Source organism: Sorex fumeus, unplaced genomic scaffold (genome assembly GCF_029834395.1).
Source record: "Sorex fumeus unplaced genomic scaffold, SorFum_2.1 ptg000010l, whole genome shotgun sequence".
NCBI classification, from domain to species: Eukaryota; Metazoa; Chordata; class Mammalia; order Eulipotyphla; family Soricidae; genus Sorex; species Sorex fumeus.
In genome coordinates, this window is record NW_026606067.1 from 5495041 (window position 1) to 5520105 (window position 25065).

At 41.4% G+C, this 25065-nt stretch overlaps 1 protein-coding gene across 2 annotated transcripts in view; it reads left to right on the forward strand.

Moving 5' to 3' along the window:
* Positions 1–1289: 1289 nt before the first annotated feature.
* DENND1B (DENN domain containing 1B) overlaps positions 1290–25065 on the forward strand; it is a 248717-nt gene continuing 224941 nt past the window's right edge. For both annotated transcript variants that reach the window (XM_056110675.1, XM_056110676.1), the window contains exons 1-2: positions 1290–1384; positions 5216–5280. In XM_056110675.1, the coding sequence (XP_055966650.1) occupies positions 1368–1384; positions 5216–5280 (82 nt within the window). In that variant the 5' untranslated portion in view covers positions 1290–1367. The remainder of the gene's footprint in view (positions 1385–5215; positions 5281–25065) is intronic.

A 25065-nucleotide genomic window follows, 5' to 3' on the forward strand; every position in this document is an offset into this window, starting at 1 on the left:
TGAGGGTGCTAAAGCCAGTGGGAGAAGGCCGTTCCCCCGGAAGGGGAAGCCCAGCCCTGCAGCCCTCCTAAGTCTCATCAGATGACATTTCCTCTCTCGATAGACCCAGATGTGAGGCCACAGAGCAGGGAGAGAGGCCCCACATTAGCAGCAGGCAGAGCCCTGCTCTCAAATCCAGCCTTGCCCTTGTGCCTTGGGTCAGCCAGGCCAGTTCTCCGTCTGTAACTCACGGTGCAAGTATGTCTTCCAGAGTTAGGACAAGGGCTCAGTCTGTGCCTACAACCTGCTGAACTCGTCCTTGAGTGTTCTGCAAGTCTGACGTTTGAGGTTCCCCCGTCCGTCCGCCCCCTCACTCTGCAGCGGCGTCCGCTGATACCTGCCAACTCTGTGCCTGGGGCCTCCAGCGAGACCCTGGCCGCAGCTGTAGTTTGCAACGGCGGAGCTGGGCAGGCAGTCGGGACCCCCCTCCTCGGGTCCTGCCGGGGCTGGGAAGCAGGTGCACGTGCCTGAACATTCCTGCATCGGGAGAGGGGCAGCTCTGCGTTTCCGAGAGCGCGAACTCCTGGCCCTCGCTGCAGTGCAAGCAGGAGCCAAGACACCCCAACCTCGGGCTCCCAGTGGGCAGCGTGAAATGAAACGCATCGCTCCAGAAGGGCGCAGGCAGTAGCCCTCCACCCCCCAAATCCACCCCCCGCCCCGTCCCCAGGAACCAGGGGGCCGAATCCCAGCGCCCCAGGTGTGGCAAACAGTGCTGGGTGCAAGTACTTTTCCAGGGACTTGGCTTGAGCGGGCGTCTGGGTGCACAGAAGAGCCTGCGAGGAGTGGGGGAGGGGGGTGGAAGTGTGTGTGTGTGTGTGTCGGGGTGGTGGTGGCGGGGGAGCAGCCCCGTCGCCCCGGAGGAGCCTGGACCCGACCCAGAAAGGAAGCCGGCCCGGGCCGCCGCTCAGGGCACGGAGGGCACCTTGGCGGGCCGGCGGGGCGGCCGAGTGGGACGTGGGCCCCGGGGGCCGGGCGAGGCAGCGCGCGGGGACCCCGCCCCGATTGGTGGCCGGCCCAGGTGAGGCGGCCCGCCGCGGCCCCGCGCGCCCCTTCCCCCTCCCGGCGACTTCCTGGTTGGCCGAAGGTGCCGGGGCCGCGGCGGGCGGCGGGCGCGCAGGAACCCGGAGGCCCCGGTCGGGCGGCGGCCGGCGGCGACGGGGGCGGCGGCTGCGCCTCTGCGGCGGCGGCGGCGGCGGCGGCTGCTGTCACAAAACCCAGAGCCGGGCGCCGCGACATGGGCCCGCCGCTGTGAGCAGCCTCGCGGCCAGCGGGGGGCGGCGGCGGCGGCGCGCGACCCTCGCAACGCGGGGCGGGGGGGACATGTCACCATGGACTGCCGGACCAAGTGAGTGCGGGCGCGGGCGCGGGAGCGGGTGGGGGCGCGGGCGGGGGTCCCCGGCACCGCCCCGGCTCCCCCGCGCCGCGCTCCGCCCCGGGCCGGCCGGCGGGAGCGCGCTAGGCCGCAAAGCCTGGCGGGCCGGCGGGGTCCGGGGAGCGGCCCCCAGCGCCAGCCCCGGGGACCCTGGACCCCTCCCCGCGGCGGGCGGGCGCCGGGTGCCCGCGGCTCCCGGGGGGCGCGGGGCGGGCGGGGTGGGCGCGCCCGGGAGCCCGGCTGATCCCTTGGGGCGAGGGACCCGGCGCTCCCCGGCTGCGGGCTGAGATGCCCGCCCCAGACGGTCGCACTGGGTGGCACTTCGTCACTTTCAGCCGCGGGCTCTTGCTTTTTTTTTTCACCTCTGGGGGCGGCAGGTTTGCGGCAGTCGGCGCGGGGTTCCCGCAGGGACTGGGAAGTGGGGTCCCAGCGCAGCGCCGACTGGGTGGGTCCTCAAACCCCGGCCCAGCTCTTTTTTTTCTTTTCTTTTCTTTTCTTTTCTTTTCTTTTCTTTTCTTTTCTTTTCTTTTCTTTTCTTTTCTTTTCTTTTCTTTTTTCCCCCTTGCAGGTTCAAGAATTAGGTAAAAAGCATTTTTGGATGAAGTTGTAGGTGATTTTGGTTCGGGTTCTTTGGAGGCAGGAGTTTTTGTAGGTTTCTCCTGAAACTTGGGAGAGAATTATTTTTTCCTCCCCCTCTCCCTGCTCCCCCCCAGTCTAAAGTGATGAATATAATGTATCCATTGTCTCTCAGATCATGTAAGGGTTTAGTGTAAAGATTCTTTTTTTTTTTAAAATTACAATATAACGGAGCCTATATTTAAATTTTATACTCCAGAGCTAGAGAGATAAGTCTAGGAAGTAAGGCACTCAGCTAGGATGTGGTGGATTCTGGATCGAATCCCCAGCACCATTGATGAACACCGGCAGACTGATCCCTGGGTACTGAGCCACGAATATTCCCGAACACTACCTGGTGTGGCCCAATCCCATCCCTGCCCTGTACCTTTTACACCCTAAAGATGAAAAGGATTAGGCAAATAGGAAAATTGTGTGATTTATAATAATTATTATTATTTTTGTATTTTACAATATGGAGGAAGGCAAGTAAATGATTGAAAAAGCATGCTCTAAAATACGCACCATTTCAGTAACAGTATTGGAAGGGGGGGAGAGAGAAGAGAGAGAGATAGAGAGAGAAACAGAGAAGAGAGAGACATTAAGGCAGGGCAGGAGGAAATCTGGGGACATTGGTGGTGGGAAATATGCACTGGTAAATGGATAGGTGTTGGAACATTATATGACTGACACTGTCATGAACGACTTTATAACCATATAGCTCACAATGATTCAATAAAAAATTTAAAAAATAAATCTTTTTAAACAAAATATACACCAAAATCCCGTTGATGGAATGAGGAGAGACAGATTACCTGAGATGTATTATTTCCTTTCAATATCTTAATGGTGGGAAGACCAAGAAAGTACATATTTGCAGATTGTGTTATGTTTATTTACTTATTTTTTTTATGGTTTGCATATTTCCCCCTTCTCTTACTAAATTTTTTTGATTTGCTTTGTGGCCACACCTGGCGATGTTCAGGGTTTACTCTTGGCTTTGCACTGAGAAATTGCTCCTGGCATTGCTTGGAGGACTACATGGGATGCCAGGGATTGAACCCTGGTCAGCCTCCTGCAAGGCAAGCACCCTACCTGTACTATTTCTCCAGCTCCTGTGGATTAATTTATATGCCTTGTTACTCTATTGTCTTGTAACAAATTTAAAAGAATCAACTTTATTTAAATAAAGCATGGTTTCTAAATTTCAATGTGGGCATTAGTTTCTTGGAGGGCATACATATTAAAAATAGCCAGCGTGCAGAGAGGGAGTCCGCTGGGCAGAAAAAAACTGAAATAGATGAAAACTTTGGTCACACGGACACTGGGATATCAGACTACTTGATCCTTTATCTTCTCTTTTCTGTGGAAAGAGATTGAAACAACTATGTCTTGAAATAATAAGTATGTCTCAATGAATCTCAAGTCTTTTTTTTCTCTTTTTGGGTCACACCCAGTGATGCACAGGGGTTACTCTTGGCTCATGCACTCAGGAATTACTCCTGGCAGTGCTCAGGGGACCATATCGGATGCTGGGAATTGAACCCAGGTGTGCCGCGTGCAAGGGAAACGCCCTACCCGCTGTGCTATTGCTCCAGCCCCTCAGGTCTCATTTTGAAATTAAGCCAAAGAATAGGTTGAGTGTATGCTAAGTTAGTAAAGAAGTTGATAATTTTTTTTAAATTTTGCTTTTTGGGGTCACACCCGGCAATGCACAGGATTTACTCCTGGCTCATGCACTCAGGAATTACTCCTGGCGGTGCTCGGGGGACCATATGGGATGCTGGGAATTGAACCTAGGTTGGCTGCGTGCAAGGCAAACGCCCTACCCGCTGTGCTATTGTTCCAGCCCCAGAAGTTGATAATTTTTGAATGAAGCAAAGCAGGCTTTCGTGTTTGTAAAGGAAGAAATCTAACATTGAGGCAGAGGTCCATTTTTTGCTAAGGTAATTGACATGAAGCAAGGCCTAGTTTTGTTGTTTGTTTTGTTTTGGTTTTATTTTAGCCTTGGACCTATGTATAGTTTGCTATTTTAAACACACATCAGTATAGTAACACTATGTCAGGAAAAATCTATGTAAAGTATCATATTTAAGGAGTATTATGCATGCTTTTCTGTGATCTGGAATATGACATATAGAACCAGGTAGTCACCTTTTCATGTGCAGTAGAATGAGAGGGTGTCTGAAACTTTTTCTACTCATTACCCCTTTCACCCTTTTACTGATCTGTGTATAAAACAAGTATATGATTCAAAACTTTGCTGATAATCCTATGTTTACTTTAAAATAGTTCTTTTACTCAACCCCCACGTTCATGGGGTCACAGGTCCATATAGTTACTCAATACTATATGGACCTGTGACCCCATGTGACCCCTAGTTAAAGGAGGTAGGTTTTGGAGGAAGCCTGAGAACTTGCTGTCAGGTTGTATTGCAGGGGAAGATACGTACTCTATTTTCCAATTTTGATTTGAAAAGATAAAGACAATGCTTTAGGGCTAGAGAGGTAGAACAGGGCTTAAGACACTTGCCTTGCGCTCAGCCAGCCTTAGTTCGATTTCTGGCATCACATATACTCCCCTAGGCACTGTGAGGAGTGATCACTGAGAACTGAGCCAAGAGTAAGTCTTGAGCATGGCTGGGTATGGCCTCAATTCCACCTCCACCTCTCAAAAGACAATGCTTTACATTTAGCCAACAGTTACTACTTTATAAAGCACTTCCATGTATTTTATTTGATTTTTTTCATGCATTTGTGTGTGTGTGTGTGTGTGTGTGTGTGTGTGTGTAGTGAACAAAACAAAGCACTTTGTAGGTAAGGAAACAGACTTAGTCTTTTTTAATCTGTTTGTTTGGTTTGTTTTTTGGGTCACACCTGGCAATGTTCAGGGCTTACTCTTGCCTTTGTGCTCAGGAATCATTCCAGGTGGTGCTCAGGGTACTGTATGGGGTACCAGGGATTGAACTTGGGTCAGCCATGGGCAAAGCAAGCACCCTACCCACTGTACTATCTATGACACTGATGAGTTGGACTGTAGAGCTTTATTATTTCTGCTGCATTGTAGTCATATAATTATGGAATATATTATGAGATCAAAGTTAGCTTTTAAGATTAAGACAATAGGAGTTTTGTAGATCTGCATATTTATTTTTCATAGGAAATAACTACAGCATTCTTTTTCTTTTAGGGAAAATCCAGGAAGAACCTTTGATTTGGTAGTGAAGGTGAAATGTCATGCGTCTGAAAATGAAGGTATGTGTGTTCTGTTAACTCTTAAAATTATTGAGTCTGTCACAACATAATAGAGCATGATGATATCAGGATAATCGTTGTACTAAGTGTGCTCTTTGTCGAGTGCCCAAGGTTCTCTGTCCAAGATTCCCAAATGTATTTGGCCTACTACCCTTTATTCAGAAAAAAACAATCATTTATTGCCCCTGAAAATCAATCACTTTTAAGTTAATAAACAGAAAGTGCCTCCTATTTGCACTGGAGACTGTTACAGCCCCACGCCGGATGGTTCTAGTGCCTTCTCGGATTTGTCCAGCCTACTTTGGAAAACACTGGTCTTATGTCTCAGGTGGTGAGTAGAAGAATAGATGCTGGGTCTTTTCCCAGAGATTGTGGAAATGAATGTTATCTGTACAGCTTAAATTCCAGGTGTAGGTTTAGGCTTTATCATTTATAATTCACCCTTATTATTTGTGGATAAGGTAATCATTTTGGTGGAATCCATTTTATTTCTATCAGTATTTGAAAATTCAGCTCCTTTTCCTTGCAAGTAATTGAAGCTTTTGGTAGTGCCATTGAGAGCTACCCTGGTTTTTCCTTCTGTGTCCTGGACGGCAGTAAACAGGTTGAGTGGCCTCTTCTGTTACAACTATTGCTGAGGGAGGGAGACAACAGGTGACTCTACTGGGAAGGATTGCAACTGCCAGTTTTATGTCATTTCTTAAAGAGATGAAACATGTGAGTATTGGGATTTTTTTTTTGTTTTGTTTTTCTTGTTTATCTGTTTTTGGGCCATAGCTGGCAGTTGCACTGGCAGAGCCTAGCCAGCTCTGGCAAGCTCCCTGTGGCGTATTTGATATGCCCAAAACAGTAATAATAGAGTCTCATTCCCCTGACCCTGATAGAGCCTTCAATACGGCAGTGTTAGGAAAGACAAGTAAGGAGAGGCTGCTAAAATCTCAGGGCTGGGACAAATGGAGACATTACTGGTGCCTGCTCGAGTAAATCCATGAACAACGGGATAACAGTGATACAGTGGTACCTGGCAGTCCTCAGATCTTACTCCTGGCTCTGTGCTCAGGAATCACTCCTTATGGGGCCACACCTGGTGGTGCTTGATCATGTAGTACCAGGGATTAAACCTGTGCCACCTGCGTGCCAACTATGTGCTTAGTCCTTAGCTATTTATCTGGGCCCCCAACTTATACATTTATTTATTTGTTCCTTCTAGACTTCTTGAAAAGCATCTCCTTGTGTGACAGTTTTGGTGAATATCTCCAGTTTATTTTACTTGCAGTGTATTTAGGTCCTAGATTTCATTTTGATTAAGTGTGAGATTGTTATGGAGTCTAGTTGATCACTCTTAAGTCTTGAGGGAAAGTCCACTGACGCTTTTAGCTCCAGAAACTGGCCAGCAATTATATGCTCTTAAGCAATTTGGAGCTACACACCTTAAAATAGAGGAGCCTCGCCTAACTGTGGTGGACTGGGCACAGCTAATTTTAGGTAAGAAGTCTCACATGCTCCTGGCTCCCTCAGCCCCGACTGCTGCGCTTCCTGCCCCTTGAAGTGTGGCTATCGCCAGGTTTGTCCCTGGACAAGGAGTGATAGCCTAGGTTGCAGAAAGCTTTTTCTGATTAAAACATTTTTTTTTTATTGGAGCCAGAGACAGGGTACAGCAGGTAGAGTACTTGCCTTGCATGATGCTCACCTGGATTTGATCCCTGGCACTCCAAATGGTCCCCTGAGCACCTGAGGCAAAGCTAGTAGTAGGACCAGAGTGCAGCCAGGTATTGCGCAAAAATAAAAAAAAAAAAACAAAAAAACAAATCCAAAAACCAAAACCAAACAAATAAAAAAATCCAAAAAACAAACCAAAAAAAGAAAAAAACCCAAAAGTTTATCTTGTCCTTTCTATATTAAAGTATATCCATTCCCATTTTTTTCTGGTTCTTTTTTGAAGGCTCAACGGAATACATTAATTTTGTCTGCTCCAATTTAAATCTATTCTAGTTTATTGTCTAAATTCTGGAAATACATTATCTTAGGTGTGTGAAGAATGCCCATCTTATATGTTTGTAAAGGAGGCTAAATTCCTTTGGAAAACTTGGTTTCTCGATAACTTCAAATTTCTGCTGAAATAATCTTGATGAAAGGATTGAGCTGTCTTACATAACACAGAATCTGTGTATGTGCCAAGAGAGATTGTAACCTTGCTATAAGAACTTTTCAGCGAATTGTCCTTTCTTCCTCTCCACTTTGGCCTTTTCCATTTTTTAGGAACTAGTTATTCCAGTTTTTATCTTTTACTTTGGCCTGTCTTTTATTACCTTACCCTTTAGCTGTTGTTACTGTTTAAATCACTACTTATTAGAAACATCTTCTTTTGCTCTAGAACAGTTTACCTAGCGTGGTGACATTGGAGATACACTGAATGGTCAAAATAAACATCAGTGGCCAGGGGGTAGTTCAGTGGGCTGGAGTCTTGTATGTACTAACTCCTAGATTCAACCCTCAGCACCTCATAGCTCCCCTATCCCACTGGGTGTAGATCTGGTGGACCCTCAGACTGCCAGACCAAGCATCTCTGCTTTACAGGGCTAAGACTGAAACTGTCAGGTCTTTTTAGCTGGGCTGGGGGACCCCCAGCACTCCTGGGGAGGCCTCTCAGTATAAAGGTAAGCACCAAGCTTTCTATGTGAAATCTAGAGTTTGGCTTTTCTAAATGTTTTACTGATTTTCTGCTTTCCTCTATTCTTTGACGGGACAACGTCCAGACATAATAAAATAATAGTATTTTCTGAGGTGCAGTGATCAAACCCAGGACCTCACATCTGTGAAGCATGTGAGCTCTTGTTGAGTAAAAGAGTAAAAGCTTTCTTATTAGAGAAAGCGTTTGAATTTACTTATGAGTAGATGTTTCTGGTGTTTGAGCCACACCCTTTTTTGTGACCGGGGCTTCTCCTGGCTCTGTGCTCAGGAGCAACCTCTGCAGATGCTTGGGGGACTCTGTGTGGAGCTCATGTTTTAAGCTAGGGTTGGCCGCATGCGATACAAGAGTCTTATTTCCTGTATGATCTCTCTGGCTCAGTTATTGGATTTAAATTGGAAAATCAAATAGGCAAATAGGAAAGCTATTCCTCTTTATCTATAAATAATAACCTATTTGTTTAAATAAGAGTCTCCTATGTTATTTTTAAAAATAAGGTCAAAATGTTTTTTGCTAACATGTAAATGAACATGAACGGCATTCTCCAAGTAATTTACGTGAAGAACAAAATATGTAAATTAGCATGCATGGGGTAAAAATATTAAATTGTTTTGAATAATGAGGAAACTTGATCCACATAAGAGGAAGTCTGGGCGTGGGTCAACTGAGAGGTTAAGTTTCTTTTCATCTCAGCCCTGCTGTCCTCAGTCATGGTGCCTTCAGAAGCTTCGATTCCTTGTGTTCATGGGATGATTGTCAGGGACTGTGGTACTTCTTTCTCATTGAGGACATTTGTGGTGACAAATGGCTTTGTTTAGTTTCATAGAGCCATATGAAAATTTCATTCCTAGAATCTGCCTGAAGAGTGGATACTGTTATTTTGCCATGCCATTTTGGCATGAACCGGACCATTCATGAAGTAATCATTGATAGAAAGCAGAGGAAGGGCGAATGGCACGTTTATCTTGCGGGGTTTACTGAGAAACTGGCAAGAAATGGATGCTGGGAAATCAATTCAAAGTGCTGTTTGTATGTCTCAGAATATTAGTTAATCTTCTCAATGAAGTGGTTGTTTCTCAGTGTATTGACTTGTTTTTTGATGACTGTGTTATAGAAAATATGGTGCTCAAGATAAAGCTTGGTTTATGCGAAGATTGGCAGTATTCTCTCAAGACATTTGATATTTGGCATTTTTGTCTTCATTTTTGTTTGTTTGTTTGTGTTTGGTAGTGGTCATTGAAGCCAGGACCAGCAGAATGTCTGGTTTGTGTTTCATCGTTACTAAGCCCTTCTTAGTCACTTTTTCTTTTTTTTTATTTGATGTGTTTGGTCCATTTGTGCCACACCTTGGTGGTGTTCAGGGGCTATTTCTGGCTTTGTGCTCAGGAGTGACCCCTGGTGATACTTGGGGAATTGTATGGGGTACAGGAGATCAAACTGGAGTTTGGCCACATGGCAAGGCAGGTGCCTTATCTTTGTATCTCTGATCTCTCTAGCCCTCTCTTACTAACTTTTTACACTTGATATCAGCCTAAAGACTGAGAAGTGATCTTCTTACTCACTTTTTAGTGGACAGCCTGTAAGTTCTTGAATCTCTCTTCACTGATTTAGATAATTAGTCTCTTCATAGTATTAACTTGGAGGTTAGTTATTTGAAATTGCATTAGTTACTAAAGCATAACCTTATCAGCTAGCTCTGGTAAGGCAGTGACCTTCATTGGACTATTGTTGGTTAAATGTTTTTCAAAGGCATTGTGTTGAATTTTCAGAGACAAAAATTATTTTTCATTCACTGAAAATAGTGAACAGAAAGCATCACGGATGACAAAGACTGTGTATCAGGGGTGTCCCCGCTCTCTGAGAGTGAAGCGCCAACACTGGGTGACTGCTGCTCCCCCCCTGCAGTGCTTGCTTGTTTGCTACCTCTGGGATGTTGTCACTGAGTCTAGGACGACCTTTCCCCAGGCTCCAGCAAGAGAACTCACCTTACCTGTCCTGCCTCTACTTTCCCCACAGGGACTTGTACTTCAGAGAAATGAAAATTAGCCCTCCCTCAATGCCAGGCTGGCTCTGTTTCCGTGTAGGGTTTCCTTTCAGGCAATGGCCTTGGAACTCCAGCTTCCTCTTTGACATTTTATTAACTATAGAAGACCACCTGATATACAACAATTAGTATAAATGAAATGCAGTCATGATTGTGATTGTATAAAATTTCTTAGGGTAGGCGTAAACCCGGGCTGGAGCGATAGCACAGTGGGTAGGGTGTTTTGCCTTGCACGCGGCCGACCTGGATTTGATTCCTCTGCCCCTCTCGGAGAGCCCGGCAAGCTACCAAGAGTATCCTGCCTGCATGGCAAAGCCTGGTAAGCTACCTGTGATGTATTCGATATGCCAAAAACAATAATAACAATTCTCACAATGGAGACATTACTGGGTCTGCTCGAGCAAATCGATAAACAACAGGAGGACAGTGCTAGAGTGCTACCAGCCCTAAGAAGCTGTATTGACAGTAGTTAAGACTTCCATTGGCACTTTCTCTTGCCAGGCACAATTCTGGGCACTTTACATGTGATGACTCAGTCCCACAGAGTTCTGTGAAGTAGAAGATACTTATCTCCTTCTTGCATGTGATGAAAGAGAAGGACAGAGAATCCAAAAATCTTGCCCAAAGTGGTAGAGCTTCACATTTTTACCTATTATTTTTTAATAGATTTACTTTAGTGGAAAAAAATTGATTCTGATGACCATCATTGTATAGTAATCTCGTATCAGTTCAGTACAGACTGCTTTATGGAATTAATAACCATGACTTACTGATTTGTATCCCAACAAAAAGTTTAGCTAAGTATCTGGCGTTTTTAAGAAATACTTACAGAACGAAGAAGAGAAATTGGACCTGACACAGTGCCTAACCATTAATAAAATAAATGTTCAAATTAACTCACAGAAAGCTGCGTGTGCAGAAGTGATTGCAGGTGTGACAGTGGCAGGGGCATTTGAAATAAATGTCCAGATATGTCAAGGACTGTTTTAGGAGACCTATGCACTTCCTGTTCAGGACACCGCATCCTTTCTCCACTCTTTTCACATTGCAAGATTTGTTAGGACAGTTTTTTTGTGGTTGTTAGCTAAAAGTTTATTTATATCCATATACACATGCAACCCTGATGCTTAGAAAGTAGGACTTTGATGAATTATACATAAAATAAAGTGATTTAGGAGACCTTATATTAATGTTCAACATGGAAAGAAATCTGAGTAAAATGTGGTTACAGCGGTAATTATTTCACTTCTAATTTTGTGTTTTTTTAAGAAATCTTTCTGAGGGGCTAGAGTGATAGTACAGTGGGTAGGGTGTTTGCGGTGTTTGCTTTGTATACGGCTGACCCGGGTTTGGTTCCCAGTATACCATATGGTCCCCCCGAGCAACGCCAGGAGTAATTCCTGAGTGCAAAAGCCAGGAGTAACCCGTGTGCATCGCTGGGTCTTACCCCCCCCCAAAAAAAAACCAAAGAAAAAAATAAAAGAAGTCTTTCTAAATTGCTCTCAATTTAGATGATCTAGGATAAAGCGGAGTGATTTTGACTATTACCTAGCTTGTAGCCTTTATTTTCTTAAATGTGTTAACCAAGAACTACATTTAATGTGATTCTTTTAAGCTTGTCTTTGAGATTTGCTACTTTTATTGTATGTCGGAAATAGTTTATGAGAGCTGTGATTTCATATCTATCTTTGGAGTATTACATCCTTCTTCTCATAGGTGTTTGTGAGAGTAAAGAAGCAAATAGAATTTTACTGTTCAGAGTTTGTTGATTATTTACTTTGACTGGAATACTGCGGTTTCTATTTTGAGCAGCTTAATTATAAAGTGTCTCATTAGGCATGTTCATCTGTTTAGAAGTTCACTCGTGCTGCTGCTTAATCTATAGTGACCTCTTGATTTTGCGTGTTGAAGAAGTCAGTATCTTATGGGGTCTTAGTGCCCTTGGAGTGATAGAACAAAGGATAACATGTTCTGGAAGATTCCTGAAAGAGCACACAGATAAGCCTTCCTGGCGGCCCTCTGCTCACCCTGAAGGTGCCCCCACGTGACCTGTGCAGCATTTCCCTCTCACTGGGAGACAGGCCTGTTTTACCCAGGACTCCTCTCTCAAATCACCCTTCTTTCTCACTTCCAACAAATAACAGTTTCTTCGACTTATTTACCCAATTAATACCATTAAGAGTAGATTTTGAGGGGCTGATAGCCTTTAAGGGTGTATTTGACCTTTTTTGGTGATTGCACTATACCATACTCAGGGCATAATCCTAGCTTTGCTCTCAGTGGTCACTTCTGGAGGGCTTGTAGGAGGTGAGTTAGGTAGTATTTTACTTAAAGAAAGCCCTGCAAACTTGAAGTAATATAAAGAATGCAGTTTTCGCTTTGGTACATCTACACAATGGAATACTATGCAGCTGTCAGGAGAGATGAAGTCATGAACTTGGCTTATAAATGGACAGACATAGAGAGTATCATGCTAAGTGAAATGAGTCAGAAAGAGAGGGACAGACATAGAACCACTGCACTCATTTATGGAGTATAAAACAACATAACATGAGGCTGACACCTAAGGATACATGGAAAAGATAGATTGCTCCATAGCTGGAAGCCTGCCTTGTGAGCAAAGGGGAGAAGGCAGCTGGAATAGAGAAGGGATCACTAAGAAAAAGACGGCTGGAGGAATTGGTCGGGATGGGAGATGTGTGCAGAAAGTAGATAAATGACCAAACATGATAACCTCTCAGGGCCTGTATTGCAAACCATAATGCCCAAAGGTAGAGAGAGATTATGGGGAATCATGTTTGCTGTAGAGGCAGAGGGAGGGTGGGAAAGGGGGTTATACCAGGGATATTGGTGGTGAGGAATGTGCACTGGTGGAGGGATGGGTGTTTGATCATTGTAAGATCACAGTGATTCAATAAAATTAAAAAAAATAAAGAATACAGTTTTCTATGGTGGAAAGATCTTCAAACTCAGGTTGGAGGTACATCTATCAATTGCTAGTTAATTTTTTCATATCCTCTATGGTGCTACTTCATTTATAAGTTTGTCATCAGTAATGTTAGTGTATGGCTGGAGTGATAGCATAGTGGTAGGGCGTTTGCCTTGTGCGTGGCCGGCCTGGCCAAGCTGGGTTCTATTCTTCCACCCCTCTCAGAGAGCCCGGGAAGCTTCCGAGAGTATCTCGCCCAAACGGCAGAGCCTGGCAAGCTCCCCGTGACGTATTCGATATGCCAAACATAGTAACAACAAGTCTCACAATGGAGATGTTACTGGGCTAGCTTGAGCAAATCGATGAACAACGGGAGGACAGTGCTACAATGTTAATGTTAGTGTATGAATATATGTAGTCAGCATATTTGTTGAACTTCCCATAGGAACTTTTTCTGTTCTCAGTTTATAAACTGTAGTTCTTTGGTTATGGTGTCTAATTATCACTTTATTTTCTCTGACTATATCTATTTAGGTGTTTTATAAAAACGGGGCTGGAGTGATAACACAGTGGGTAGGGCGTTTGCCTTGTACATGGCCAACCTGGGTTCAATTCCTCCACCCCTCTTGGAGAGCCAGGCAAGCTACTGAGAGTATCTCACACGTACCACAAAGCCTGGCAAGCTACCTGTGATGTATTCGATATGCCAAACACAGTAACAACAAATCTCACAATGGAGATGTTACTGGGCCCACTCGAGCAAATTGGTGAACAGTGGGAGGATAGTGCGACAGTGCTATTGCTTAATTCAGTATTTGCAACATGGCAATAATTATGCTGAGTCTGCATATTAGTTATTTTTACTCCAACCATAGAGAGTGCATCCTTTCAATGAAGATCGGTAAGTGGAATCTTAGCTTAACTTGCCCAAGCTTTCAGATGTCTGACTGGGATTTGGACATGCTTTTCTTTTATTAAACTAAGCACATCGATTTATTATTGATTCTGTTGCTAGATGCTAGAGCCAAAAATATTAACTGTTATACTGTGGCTGACTTTAAAATGATGGTATTTTTCTACTAGCACTGAAACCATATCACAGGACATTTAGATATCCTTCTGGAAGATCCCTGATCTTAGGCTTGAGCAGAAAAGAGATGAGGTATTCTACTTTTAATGGACATCAAGAGACAATGGGAGGAACGGCATATTTGGTGCCCAAATATTTGATTTATCTGGTGTACATTTCCTCGTGTCGGTTATGTGTCAGGGAGAAGTGAGAAGCAGTGAAGATGTCTGTCAGGGAAGGGAGTGCCAGTTTCAAACCATTGATTGCATTGATGTGGTTAAGGGCTTTGACAGTGAGGTGTGAGAATGAGGAGTGCACTTTGCATGCACGCGCGTGCGTGGGTGTGTGTATATATGTGTGTGTGTGTGTGTATGTGTGAGTGTGTATGTGGCAGGGGACCCAGAGGATGAGGGGGCAAGTCCAGGCACAGTCCTTTGATATTTCTTATTTTTTAAAGTTCGTTGGGGTTTCATTTCTATTTTTAGTATGAATAATTGTGAACAAAGCATATATTGCTTTTGGTATATATATATCTCCATACATATTAGATAAAGGTAATCAAGAGGCAGTTTATCTACTATAGTATAAACCAAAATTTTGTGTCCAGTATTTGTTTAATTGACCAAGTGCTTCTTTTAAGGCCCTAAAATGACTTTTAAAGACAAGAAATGGAAATTGTAGAAGGACATTAAGTGTTAGATAGTTAAATTTATATAATTAAAAGTAGAACATATGTTACAGGTAAAATTTATGAAAGGGAAGCAATAGAGGTAAAAGATATAGAAGGAAGTTGCTGAGTAATATTTTGTAATCTGCCTTGTATCAACTATTTTTGACTCTGGTGTTTATTGCTTGCTTATGCCATTCATGGGAATTCAGTCTCTTGAAGACTGTACCTCTTTGAAATTTCTTGTAGAATTTTGGACGTTGTCTTCCATATTTCTGGTGCTGGTGCTTTGTAATTAAGTTTTTAAAGTGAAATTAATAAAATCTGCTGTATTTAAAATACCTATTTTAGGGTCCTTAAATGGAAAAAAAACCCTTTTAACGTAAATCTTCAAAAACTGTAAATTTTTATTATCAGAAACATAATGGGTGGTTTATTAAATTCTTTAAAATAGAAAACTGTTGATAAACCACAAACTCTGTATCTTAGTAGGCAGTACTGATAAAGATCAGATAGAGCCTTTTCCTCTCAGTTCCTGCATGTTTATCATTTGAATCTGAAAAGTACAGAACTATCAGTTTAGTACATCTGATGATCTTCTGAAAAGGTGTAAGCAGCCAGATATTAGTCATTTCAAAAATAATTTTGTCTTGGTTTGGTAACAAATCTATTAGTTTATGAAATATGTTTAGAATTCAGTTTTATCATAAATTAAAGTTAAGCAGTCCTTTAAAGGGCTGGAACGATAGCACAGCGGGTTGGGCGTTTGCCTTGCACGCAGCTGACCCGGATTTGATTCCTCCACTCCTCTTGGAGAGCATGGTAAGCTACCGAGAGTATCCTGCCCACATGGCAAAGCCTGGCAAGCTCCCTGTGGTGTATTCGATATGCCAAAAACAGTAACAACAAGTCTCACAATGGGGACGTTACTGGTGCCCGCTTGAACAAATTGATGAACAATGGGAGGACAGTGCTACAGTGCAGTCCTTTAAAATTTTGTGACCTGGATAGTTGTAAAATTAGGTTTCTTATCTATCCTGAAGATGTTACTTAAATAGCTTATGAATTTGTACAGAAAATAATTAGTTGAAATAGAATCTGGTAAGTTGAGATGTATTTTAATACAATGGTACATGTACAGGCTATATGATTCTATAAATTTGCCTGGAAATTGTTCAAAAAAGATTTTAGTTTCTTTTAATTTTTGAGATTCCATTGTATAGTAGAGATGATGCTTGAAGAGGAAGTATTGTAGCATTTGAGGATTTTTTAGTTTTTGGCTATTATTTTTATACAACTTAAAAGGTATTTTATGTTAAATTGTAAGTCTCTGGTGGATATAATTTATTTGAATTTTAGAAAATGACCTGTTTTATTCTTATTAATGTGGAAGACATGAAAACTAGTTTTAGGAGCTTTGATTATGCTCTAAAAAGTGATCTGGTGCTGACTAGCTGCAGCAGAGTCTTTTGATATTAAGGGATAACTTGATTTCATCAAGTTTAAATGTTAATTGTGTTTACTGAGTTCAGGTTTAGACATGTTACAGAAGAAATAGTAAGCTGAGAAATGTTATATCCTGAAATATTTGTTCTCAAGTTTTTAATGGTTATGACTATTGGTAGAAACAAAGTTTACTCTTAAAAGAGGAAATAGCTAGATGAAATACTGATTGAAAAGCAAAATTCTAATTTGTAAATATTTACTTCAGTTTTAGACAAATGAATTTGCAACTTTATACTTTATAACATTGTCCTACGTCTGACCTTTGAGGATCTTCATAATTCCTTATAAAGCCATCATAAGCCCATTTATTTGCAATTGATACCATTTGATAATTTTTAAAATCTTTTTGGTATCTTTTGACTCTCTTTGTTCAGGCATTATTCAGTTTTGAAATCACCATTTTTTGTTTATAGAGGGCTGTAGAAATAAGAAAGTTCCTTTAATTGAGTTTTTTGTTGATTTGTTTTTGGTTTTTGGGTCACACACACACACACACACACACACACACACACACACACACACAGAAGTGCTCAGGGTTTACTCCTGGCTCTGTCTGTGCTTGGGCATCTTTTGTGGTTGTGCTTTGGGGACCACATGTGGTGTAGGGAGTTGAATCTGGCTTGATCTCTTTCCACTGTACTATCTCTCTGGTCCCCAGAAGTTTTTTTTTTGTTTTTGTTTCTGGCCTTAAATTTTGTATCACTAATAGTTACTTTCTTGTGATACACTTGAGTTGGTGCACAGGGTTGAATATGAATTTACTGAACACTTCAGAGTGGCTTTTGAAATCAGTATATGTGTTTAGCATGATTAATAGTTTGTATTCCTGAAATTCAATCTATGATTTATATTTATTTGACAGATTTGGCAATACATAATTACTTTTGAATGTGTTTATAACTAAATGTGACCTGAATTTTTTATACATATTACAATATTTAATTTATACTTACTTCTGCATGTGAGTTTTTTGTTTTACAGGTTTTATTTTGTTGTTGTTGGCTTTTGTGCCTTACCTGGCAGTGCTCAGGGCTTATTCCTGGTGCTGCACTCAGGGACAATATAAGTTGCCAGGTATTGTACCTCGGTTGGCCACGTGCCGGGCAAGCACGCTACCTGCTGTACTCTCACTCCAGCTCTCTCTTACAGATTCTAGTATGGCTTGAATTTATTTTCCATAAATATTGCTGAATTTAATTTGGCCAGCCCACAAGATTACTTATGTATTGCCATCCAGGAATTTGTGAATACGTCTTTTGAGTCAAAGCTCTCAATGTGATGGCGAGGGTTGAGTAGAGTCGATTATGGGTGCTTTCGTATGATTTATGGGCTGGAGGAGCTGACTAAGCGAGAGGGTAATTCGGAGAGATGACTTCCTTCCACACAGATATTTTTAACCCGGAAGAACAGGAGTGCTGAATCTTCTGCAGCCTAGGGAAAGACCCAGAGCCCTTTTTTCTACATCCGGGATCTGTAACCCACAACTCAACCCAGTGAAGGCTTGCTGCATATTTGCACCACCTTGTACCATCTGCAAGGAAGTCTACATTTTGAAATTTGTATTTTCGTCTTGTTCCACCTTTACTTTTGGGGTATTTAGTATTTATTCTTCTATCCATTAAACTTTAACATTTTTATGTGACTTTGATCTGTGTGAGCTCACTGAGTACTTTAGTTTTTGTTTCTGTGTTCAGTGGTAACTAACAGTGTTACAGTGCTAATTTTTCATTCTGTGTTCACACCTTCAGAGTGTGGTCATCATCTTTTCTCCACTATGATCATCCTTTTATGCTGTTGAGGTTCTGTATCCACCATTCTTTTTCAGCTATGGACTGAAGATAAGTTACCTTTTCTTTATTTATTAAAAAATATTTTTGGGCTGGAGTGATAACACAATGGATGGGGTGTTTGCTGTGCATGCAGCCGACCTGGGTTTGATTCCCAGCATCCCATATGATTCCCTGATCACCGCCAGGAGTAATTCCTGAGTGCAAAGCCAGGAGTAACCCCTGTGCACTGGGTGTGACCAGAAAGCCAAAAAAATATATTTGTGTTTTGTGTCTTTGAGTCACATGCAGCAGTGTTCGTGGTTTACCCCTGGCTCTGTGCTTGGGGAACCATATGAGCTTCCAGGGATTTGAACTGATATTCTCAGTGTGCAAGTCAAGCACCTTAAATTTTCCCTTAATAAGTAAAACATTTTAAAATTCAAAGCACTATGATTTACAGTACTATTAATAGTGGGGTTTATGTATACAATGAATGTTCCAGCATCACCCCAGAATTTACAAAAAGTAGCACTGTAGCACTGTCCTCCCCTTTGTTCATCGATTTGCTCGAGCAGGCACCAGTAACGTCTCCATTGTGAGACTTTTGTTACTGTTTTTGTCACATTGAATATACCACGGTAGCTTGCCAGGATCTGCTGTGCGGGCAGGATACTCTCTGTAGCTTGCTGGGCTCTCTGAGAGGGATGGAGGAATCGAATCTGGGTCAGCTGCGTGCAAAGTAAATATTGCTCTATGTCACTGTCACTGTCCTCTCGTTGTTCATCGATTTGCTCGAGCGGGCCCAGTAACATCTCCATTGTGAGACTTGTTGTTACTGTGTTTGGCAGATTGAATACATCATGGGCAGCTTGCCAGGCTTTGCCGTGCGGGCGAGATACTCTTGGTAGCTTGCCAGGCTCCCCAAGAGGGGTGGAGGAATCAAACCCGACTCCACCAGGCTGGCTGTGTGCAAGGCAAACACTCTACCTCTGTGCTATAGCTCCAGTCCATTGCTCTATGTCAAGTTTAAAATTAAAAAAATCATTGTTGGGGTGTGTGTACAATATCTAACTTCTAAAGTATGCCTCTACAGTGGTTAGAGGCCTAAAAAATTAACCTGCTTAAATAGTAAGCTTGTTAATGTTTTATGGGCACGGTAAGAGGAGAGATAAGGACATCATTGGTATGACTTGACAAGCAGCAGGTGCATCAACAAATTTGCATTGATTTTCCTTGCTTTCAGGTTAAATGAGGGTGATGTGGATGAGCCAGATGGATACCTGAAAATGTAGTTGGTTGTCTTATAGGGGAGAGGTCCTGAGGGCAGGGGAACCAAATGGTATCTCATGCGCAGCAAACATACCTAGCCTTTGCTGCTGGAGAGAGATGCCCTAAACCTTCAAAAGCCAGAGCTAAAGTGGTTTTGCTCTGGTTGGAGACAGTTTCTGTCTTCCACAGTTGTTTGCCTGAGTCACAGTAGTTTCATTTTCAAAGTTTATAACTCATTTAATAATTATTTGCCTTACTATTCAAACATCGTAGAAAAGATAGTCCGGAACAAAACCTAACAGTACCCCTATTCTCAAGAAATGCAGAAAATTTAGAGAGATCTGGAATTGTCTCTTCAGCAGTGTGAGATTTCTTAGGGCAACTGCAGCTGACTCTCGGGTATCTGTTGTGGTTTTATCTCTGTGCTGAGTCTCACTAGGTGACCTCAAGACTCCATTCAGCTGTGCACTGGTACAATTTGCAGAGCTGTCAGCTGACAGCCAGCCTAATGTTTGTGTGCAAACTTAATATGACTCTTCTTCATGTGTTTTATTGGAGGCCTTTGTATTTGGTGTCCTCTTCTCCACATTTTGAAGCATCCTCCAACTTTACTTCTCTATGGTGCTCATTGCTTATGTTTTATTTTAAATGTGTTTTGATGGGTGGGCTAGTTTGTACCTGATTCTACCTAATGCTCCAAAAAGTGGAAGTCTCCTATTATTTTAATTAAGTTACTTAACATTAAATATCATGGTACCCAAGTGTTAAGCTATTAGACGTCAGGGATTCACCATATATTTTCTGATTTTTCCTCCTTATGATTGTTTTATGAGTATACTGAAGAAATACATGATGCTCCACAAAACATATGGCAGAAATACGAGAATACAGTACAAGTTTATGAAGTACAGCAGCTCTGTCTCTTGATATTGTCATGTTGAGGAGGAGGATGTTAGGACAGATTGTTCATAGATACTTGCTTGTATGCTTACAGTTGATAACTTAAAACTTTTATGAAGTTTTGCTAAGGTTTTGAAAGAAAGATTAGAGAATTTAGTGAAAAAAAAAAAAGACCAATCTGTTAAGACTTCTTTTAACAGAGACTTAAAATACTTTCTTTATGTAATTTAAATATATGTAATTTACAGACCAAAAAGGAAATTTACATTACTTTTTAAAGCCATTTCTTAATTTCTCAAAGCTATGTTGGGTTCAGCAGCTCTTTTCATTCTAGTCACTTATTAAAAAAATTAAAGGTCCGTCAAGTCAGCTCATGTTGAAGGTTTCAGAGCTATGAAGTATGGAGCAGCATTTGGAACTGAAAAGTGGGTTTCTCTAAATGAAATTTAGTGTTCTTTGTGCACTCTCTCTCTGGACTCGCTTTTGTTGTTTCTTTTTGAGTGTGTGCAGGTTATGCCAATTTTGTGTACTCTAATTTCCATGTGGGATTATGGAATTGAAAATTAAAATTAATCTGGTGAGATTTTGTAGGCATTAGTCTAATTATACTCTCTGTAATTGCTAAGTATTTGAAACTATTTTTTTTTTCTTTTTGGGTCATACCTGGCAATGCACAGGGGTTATTCCTGGCTCTGCACTCAGGAATTACTCCTGACGGTGCTCAGGGGACCATATGGGATGCTGGAGATTCAACCTGGGTTGGCCGTGTGCAAGGCAAAAGCCCTGCCCGCTGTGTTATCACTTTAGCCCCTGAAACTGTTCTTAAAAGGTTTTTTGTTAATAGATTTTAGCTAAGATACAATATATTTTGTTATTTAAATTAATTAGTATATCAAATTTCCACTTGATAAGCTTAAACTATTAGGTGAAAACGTAAGGATTAGGATCCAGAGATAGTACAGCAGGCCTGTGATTGCATACAGTCAACCTAGGTTTGATCCCCAACCCCATAGGATTCTCCAAGTGCCGTCAGGAGTGATCTTTGAGCACAGAGCCAGGAGTGAGCCCTGAGCACCAGCCCTGTACACCACTGAGTGTGGCCCCCAAACAAAAACTTAGGATTGTATATTGACACATTCTCATAATAGGTATGTTCTACCCTAGACATTACTGTGCTTTTATATTAGAATCTACTTTAAGTCACACTGACAGTTTAGAACTTCCTTAATGATTAACATGTAAAAATTTTATGTTTATTTGAATATGGTATCTTTAGTTGTGTTGATTTAGGAGTATAGATCATTTGAAATATATGTTTTGAATTTTATTGTTTACTCTCTTTCAAGGTGAGAGGACATTTTGACACAAGGTGTTATTTTTCACAAGCCAGTAGTGTACTTAACTTGAGAGAGACTAGCTCTATTAACATAGAGGATAATGATTTACTTACCTTATTCTTTTCTTTTGTGGTCTTGCATAATGCCTGAAAACAGAGCCTCTTTGTTAGGGAGAAAATACAGTCTTTATATGAAAAGCTTTGAGTGCTTTTCTTATCAAGATAGAGGACTATCTTTTGATCCATTGGATTTACTTATCAACATAGGTATCAGTTTTTTTTCTATATTCATTTATTTATTTAAAAATTTTTTTTTTATTAGTGAAACACCATGAGGTACAGTTAAAGGTAAAGGTAAAGGTAAAGGCCCTCCCGTTGATCGATTTGCTCGAGCGGGCCCAGTAATGTCTCCATTGGAGACTTTGTTGTTACTGTGTCTGGCATATCGAATACTCTCGGTAGCTTGCCGGGCTCTCCGAGAGGGGCAGAGGAATCGAACTCGGGTTGGCCATGTTGGCCGCTTGTAAGGCGAATGCCCTACCCGCTGTGCTACAAATTTTTGTGCTTGGGTTTCAGTTATACAATGATCAAGTACCCATCCTTCTACCAGTGCCCATCCTCCACCACCACTGGTCCCATCATCCCTCCCACCCCCCATCCTCCCCATCCCACCCTGCCACTGTGGCAGGGCACTTTCTTTTGTTCTCTCTCTCTCCTTTTGGGTCCTGTGGTTTGCAAGAGAGGCATTGAGTGGCAATCATGTTTGGTCTATAGAACATAGGTATCACTTTTGCTGTTCATTCTTTCCTTTAAAATTTTAGGGCAGAATTTGGGGCTGAGTAACTGGATTCTTTGGTAATAGTAATAGCAAATGAATGTGACAAATGTTTAGCTGTTTTGCAAAAGTGCTTTAGGTAATATCAATTTTTTTTAGTTCATCCTTCATACTATTGCTATGCTGGATTTTGATATATCTGTATATATATATGTATATTTTCTACTTGAACAAGTAGCAAGTATTATAGCCTTGCATAAATAATTAAGCTCTCTTGAGCCCTTTTTTGGCTCAAGTTTCTTTGGTTAAACCACAGCTGTATACTGACTATCTTAATGTTGTTTGCAGTTCTAACATTCTGCTTGATGTGCATTTGTGATTTAGTTCCTCATCTAGATTATCGTCTAGTCTATTATGGGGATTTATTTTACTGTTAGTAGCTACTGCATATATAACATGGTGTCTTAGATATATAATAGAGATTTGTTCATAACCTCAAGCTTCAAATCTTAAATTCCCAAGAATCATTTTGTCCCTAAAAGGATCTCCTGCTCATAGGCCCTTGTTTTTTTCCCCACCCACCACTATCCCTGTCATTACAAATCATCCAAGTAAAAAAATCTAAGGACCAGAATCTACTATCTTCTTATACAACCTGGTCTGGATTCTTTCTTTTCACATTTCTGACCATCTCACCTACTGTTTCAACTTTCGCTCCCTCAAAGATTTGCCTTTCTGACCTTGTCTTGATATATCAAGGACTTGTCAGAAGTGCCTTTGTCCCTTTTCTCTATTCTGCCTCTAATACTCTTCTTCAGGATAATGCATGGTTGTTATTTTTGCCTTTCACAGTGACATTCATTTGGCCAACTCAATGAAAATTGTATCCTCCTTTCTGTTGCTACATGCCTATTGGGGTATACTGTTTGGCTTTATAGTGATGGAAGATGAAATTAACAATACACAATTTTTCTTGAATAATTGAGCTATTAACATAAAATATCTTAGCATGTTGCACTTCCTGACCTGTAACTAGAGGATTGGTTTTCTGTAAAAAGAAACATTTGTGGGATCAGTTATTTTCTATTGGCTTAACTCCATTCTTGAATTTGAGATTGTGTATATACATAGATTTCCATGACAGATAACATGTGTTGTCTTAGTCATAAAGTCACTGTTAGGTTTGAGGTATTGTTTATATGAGAAATGCTGTATTGGTATATGTTTTTATTTCCAAGTAAAGGCCTGATTTCTTTGTGTGTGAACCCTGTACCTCAGCCATGAGCAGATTGTGCTCTGCTACACAGTCACACCCTGGGCTCCTAAAAGTGAAAATTTTATTTCTTAGAATTTGATGTAGATGTTCAGAGAATCAATTATATTTTGTTATAATAAATTCATGGACTTTTGTTTTTAGTCTCTTTGATCTCACTGAAAAGTCTTTTTGATTCTTTTTCTTACTTAAAAACATTACATTGTGTTTCTTACTTAGAACTCGGAGTCTAAAGAGCTTTAAGAAATATATGCAGCATATGAGTCCTTTGTTGGATTTGCAAATATTTCCTCAGTTGAGTCTTCTCTTTTTAATTCTCTTAACAGTGATTTTTATAGATAAGCATTCTTATTTAAAATTTTTTTCTCTCATTCAGTATATTTCTAGTTTTGATTTCTAGTATATTTCTTTTTGATTTCTTTTATTGATCTGTTGGTTATTTAGACTTTATTTAGGTTCCTAGTGTTTGTAAAATTGATAGGATAGTTTTAAAATTATGCATTATATAATATTGGTCCTTGAAAATATTTTGAGACTTTTTCCTGACCCATAATGTAGTATCTCCTCCTTAATGACCTCTGTGCATCCAATTTTTTGGTTTAGTTCATAGTTAAATTATTTGAAAAGAATTTTATGATTGAGTCATTTTTGAAAAGAATGATTTCTTTTCTTTTGTTTTTTTGTCCACATGCAGTGGTGCCCAGGACTTACTTCTGACTCTGAGCTCAGGGATCACTCCTGCTGGGCTTAGAGGGACCTTATGGAATGCTAGGGATCAAACTTGGGTCGGCCATGTGCAAGGTCCTACCTGCTGAATTATCGATGCATAGGGCCTAGAGATGATTTTTAAATTTTTAAAATTTTTAAATGAGGTATAATTGACATGAGATATTTGGTTAATTTTACTTTTTTTTGGCTTTTTGGGTCACACCTGGCAATGCACAGGGGTTACTCCTGGCTCTGCACTCAGAAGCTACTCCTGGCGGTGCTTAGGGGACCATATGGGATGCTGGGAATCGAACTCAGGTCGGCTGCATGCAAGGCAAACACCCTACCCGCTGTTCTATCTCTCCAGCCCCAATTTTACTTTATTTATTTATTTATTTATTTAATTTTTGGGTCACACCCGGTGATGCTCAGGGTTACTCCTGGCTCTGCACTCAGGAATTACACCTGGTGGTGCTCAGGGGACCATATGGGACGGTGGGAATCAAACCCTGGTCAGCCACGTGCAAGGCAACCGCCCTACCTGCTGTGCTATCACTCCAGCCCCCCGATATTTGGTTAATTTTAGATGGTACATCTTACATAATGAGTCAGGATCACTGTGTAATGTGAAATGATCACAACATAAATCTGGTTGACTTATGTAGTTAGCTTTTTTTCTTGTGACAAAAACTTTAAAGAATTACTTTCAGAATTTTCAAACATGCAATACAGGATTATTAACAATAGTCGTCATGGTAATCATATATCTTATGATTTATGTATTCTAAAGTTGGAAGTTTGTATTTTTGGTTTATTTATTTACTTTTGACCATAGCCAGTGGTACTCAGGG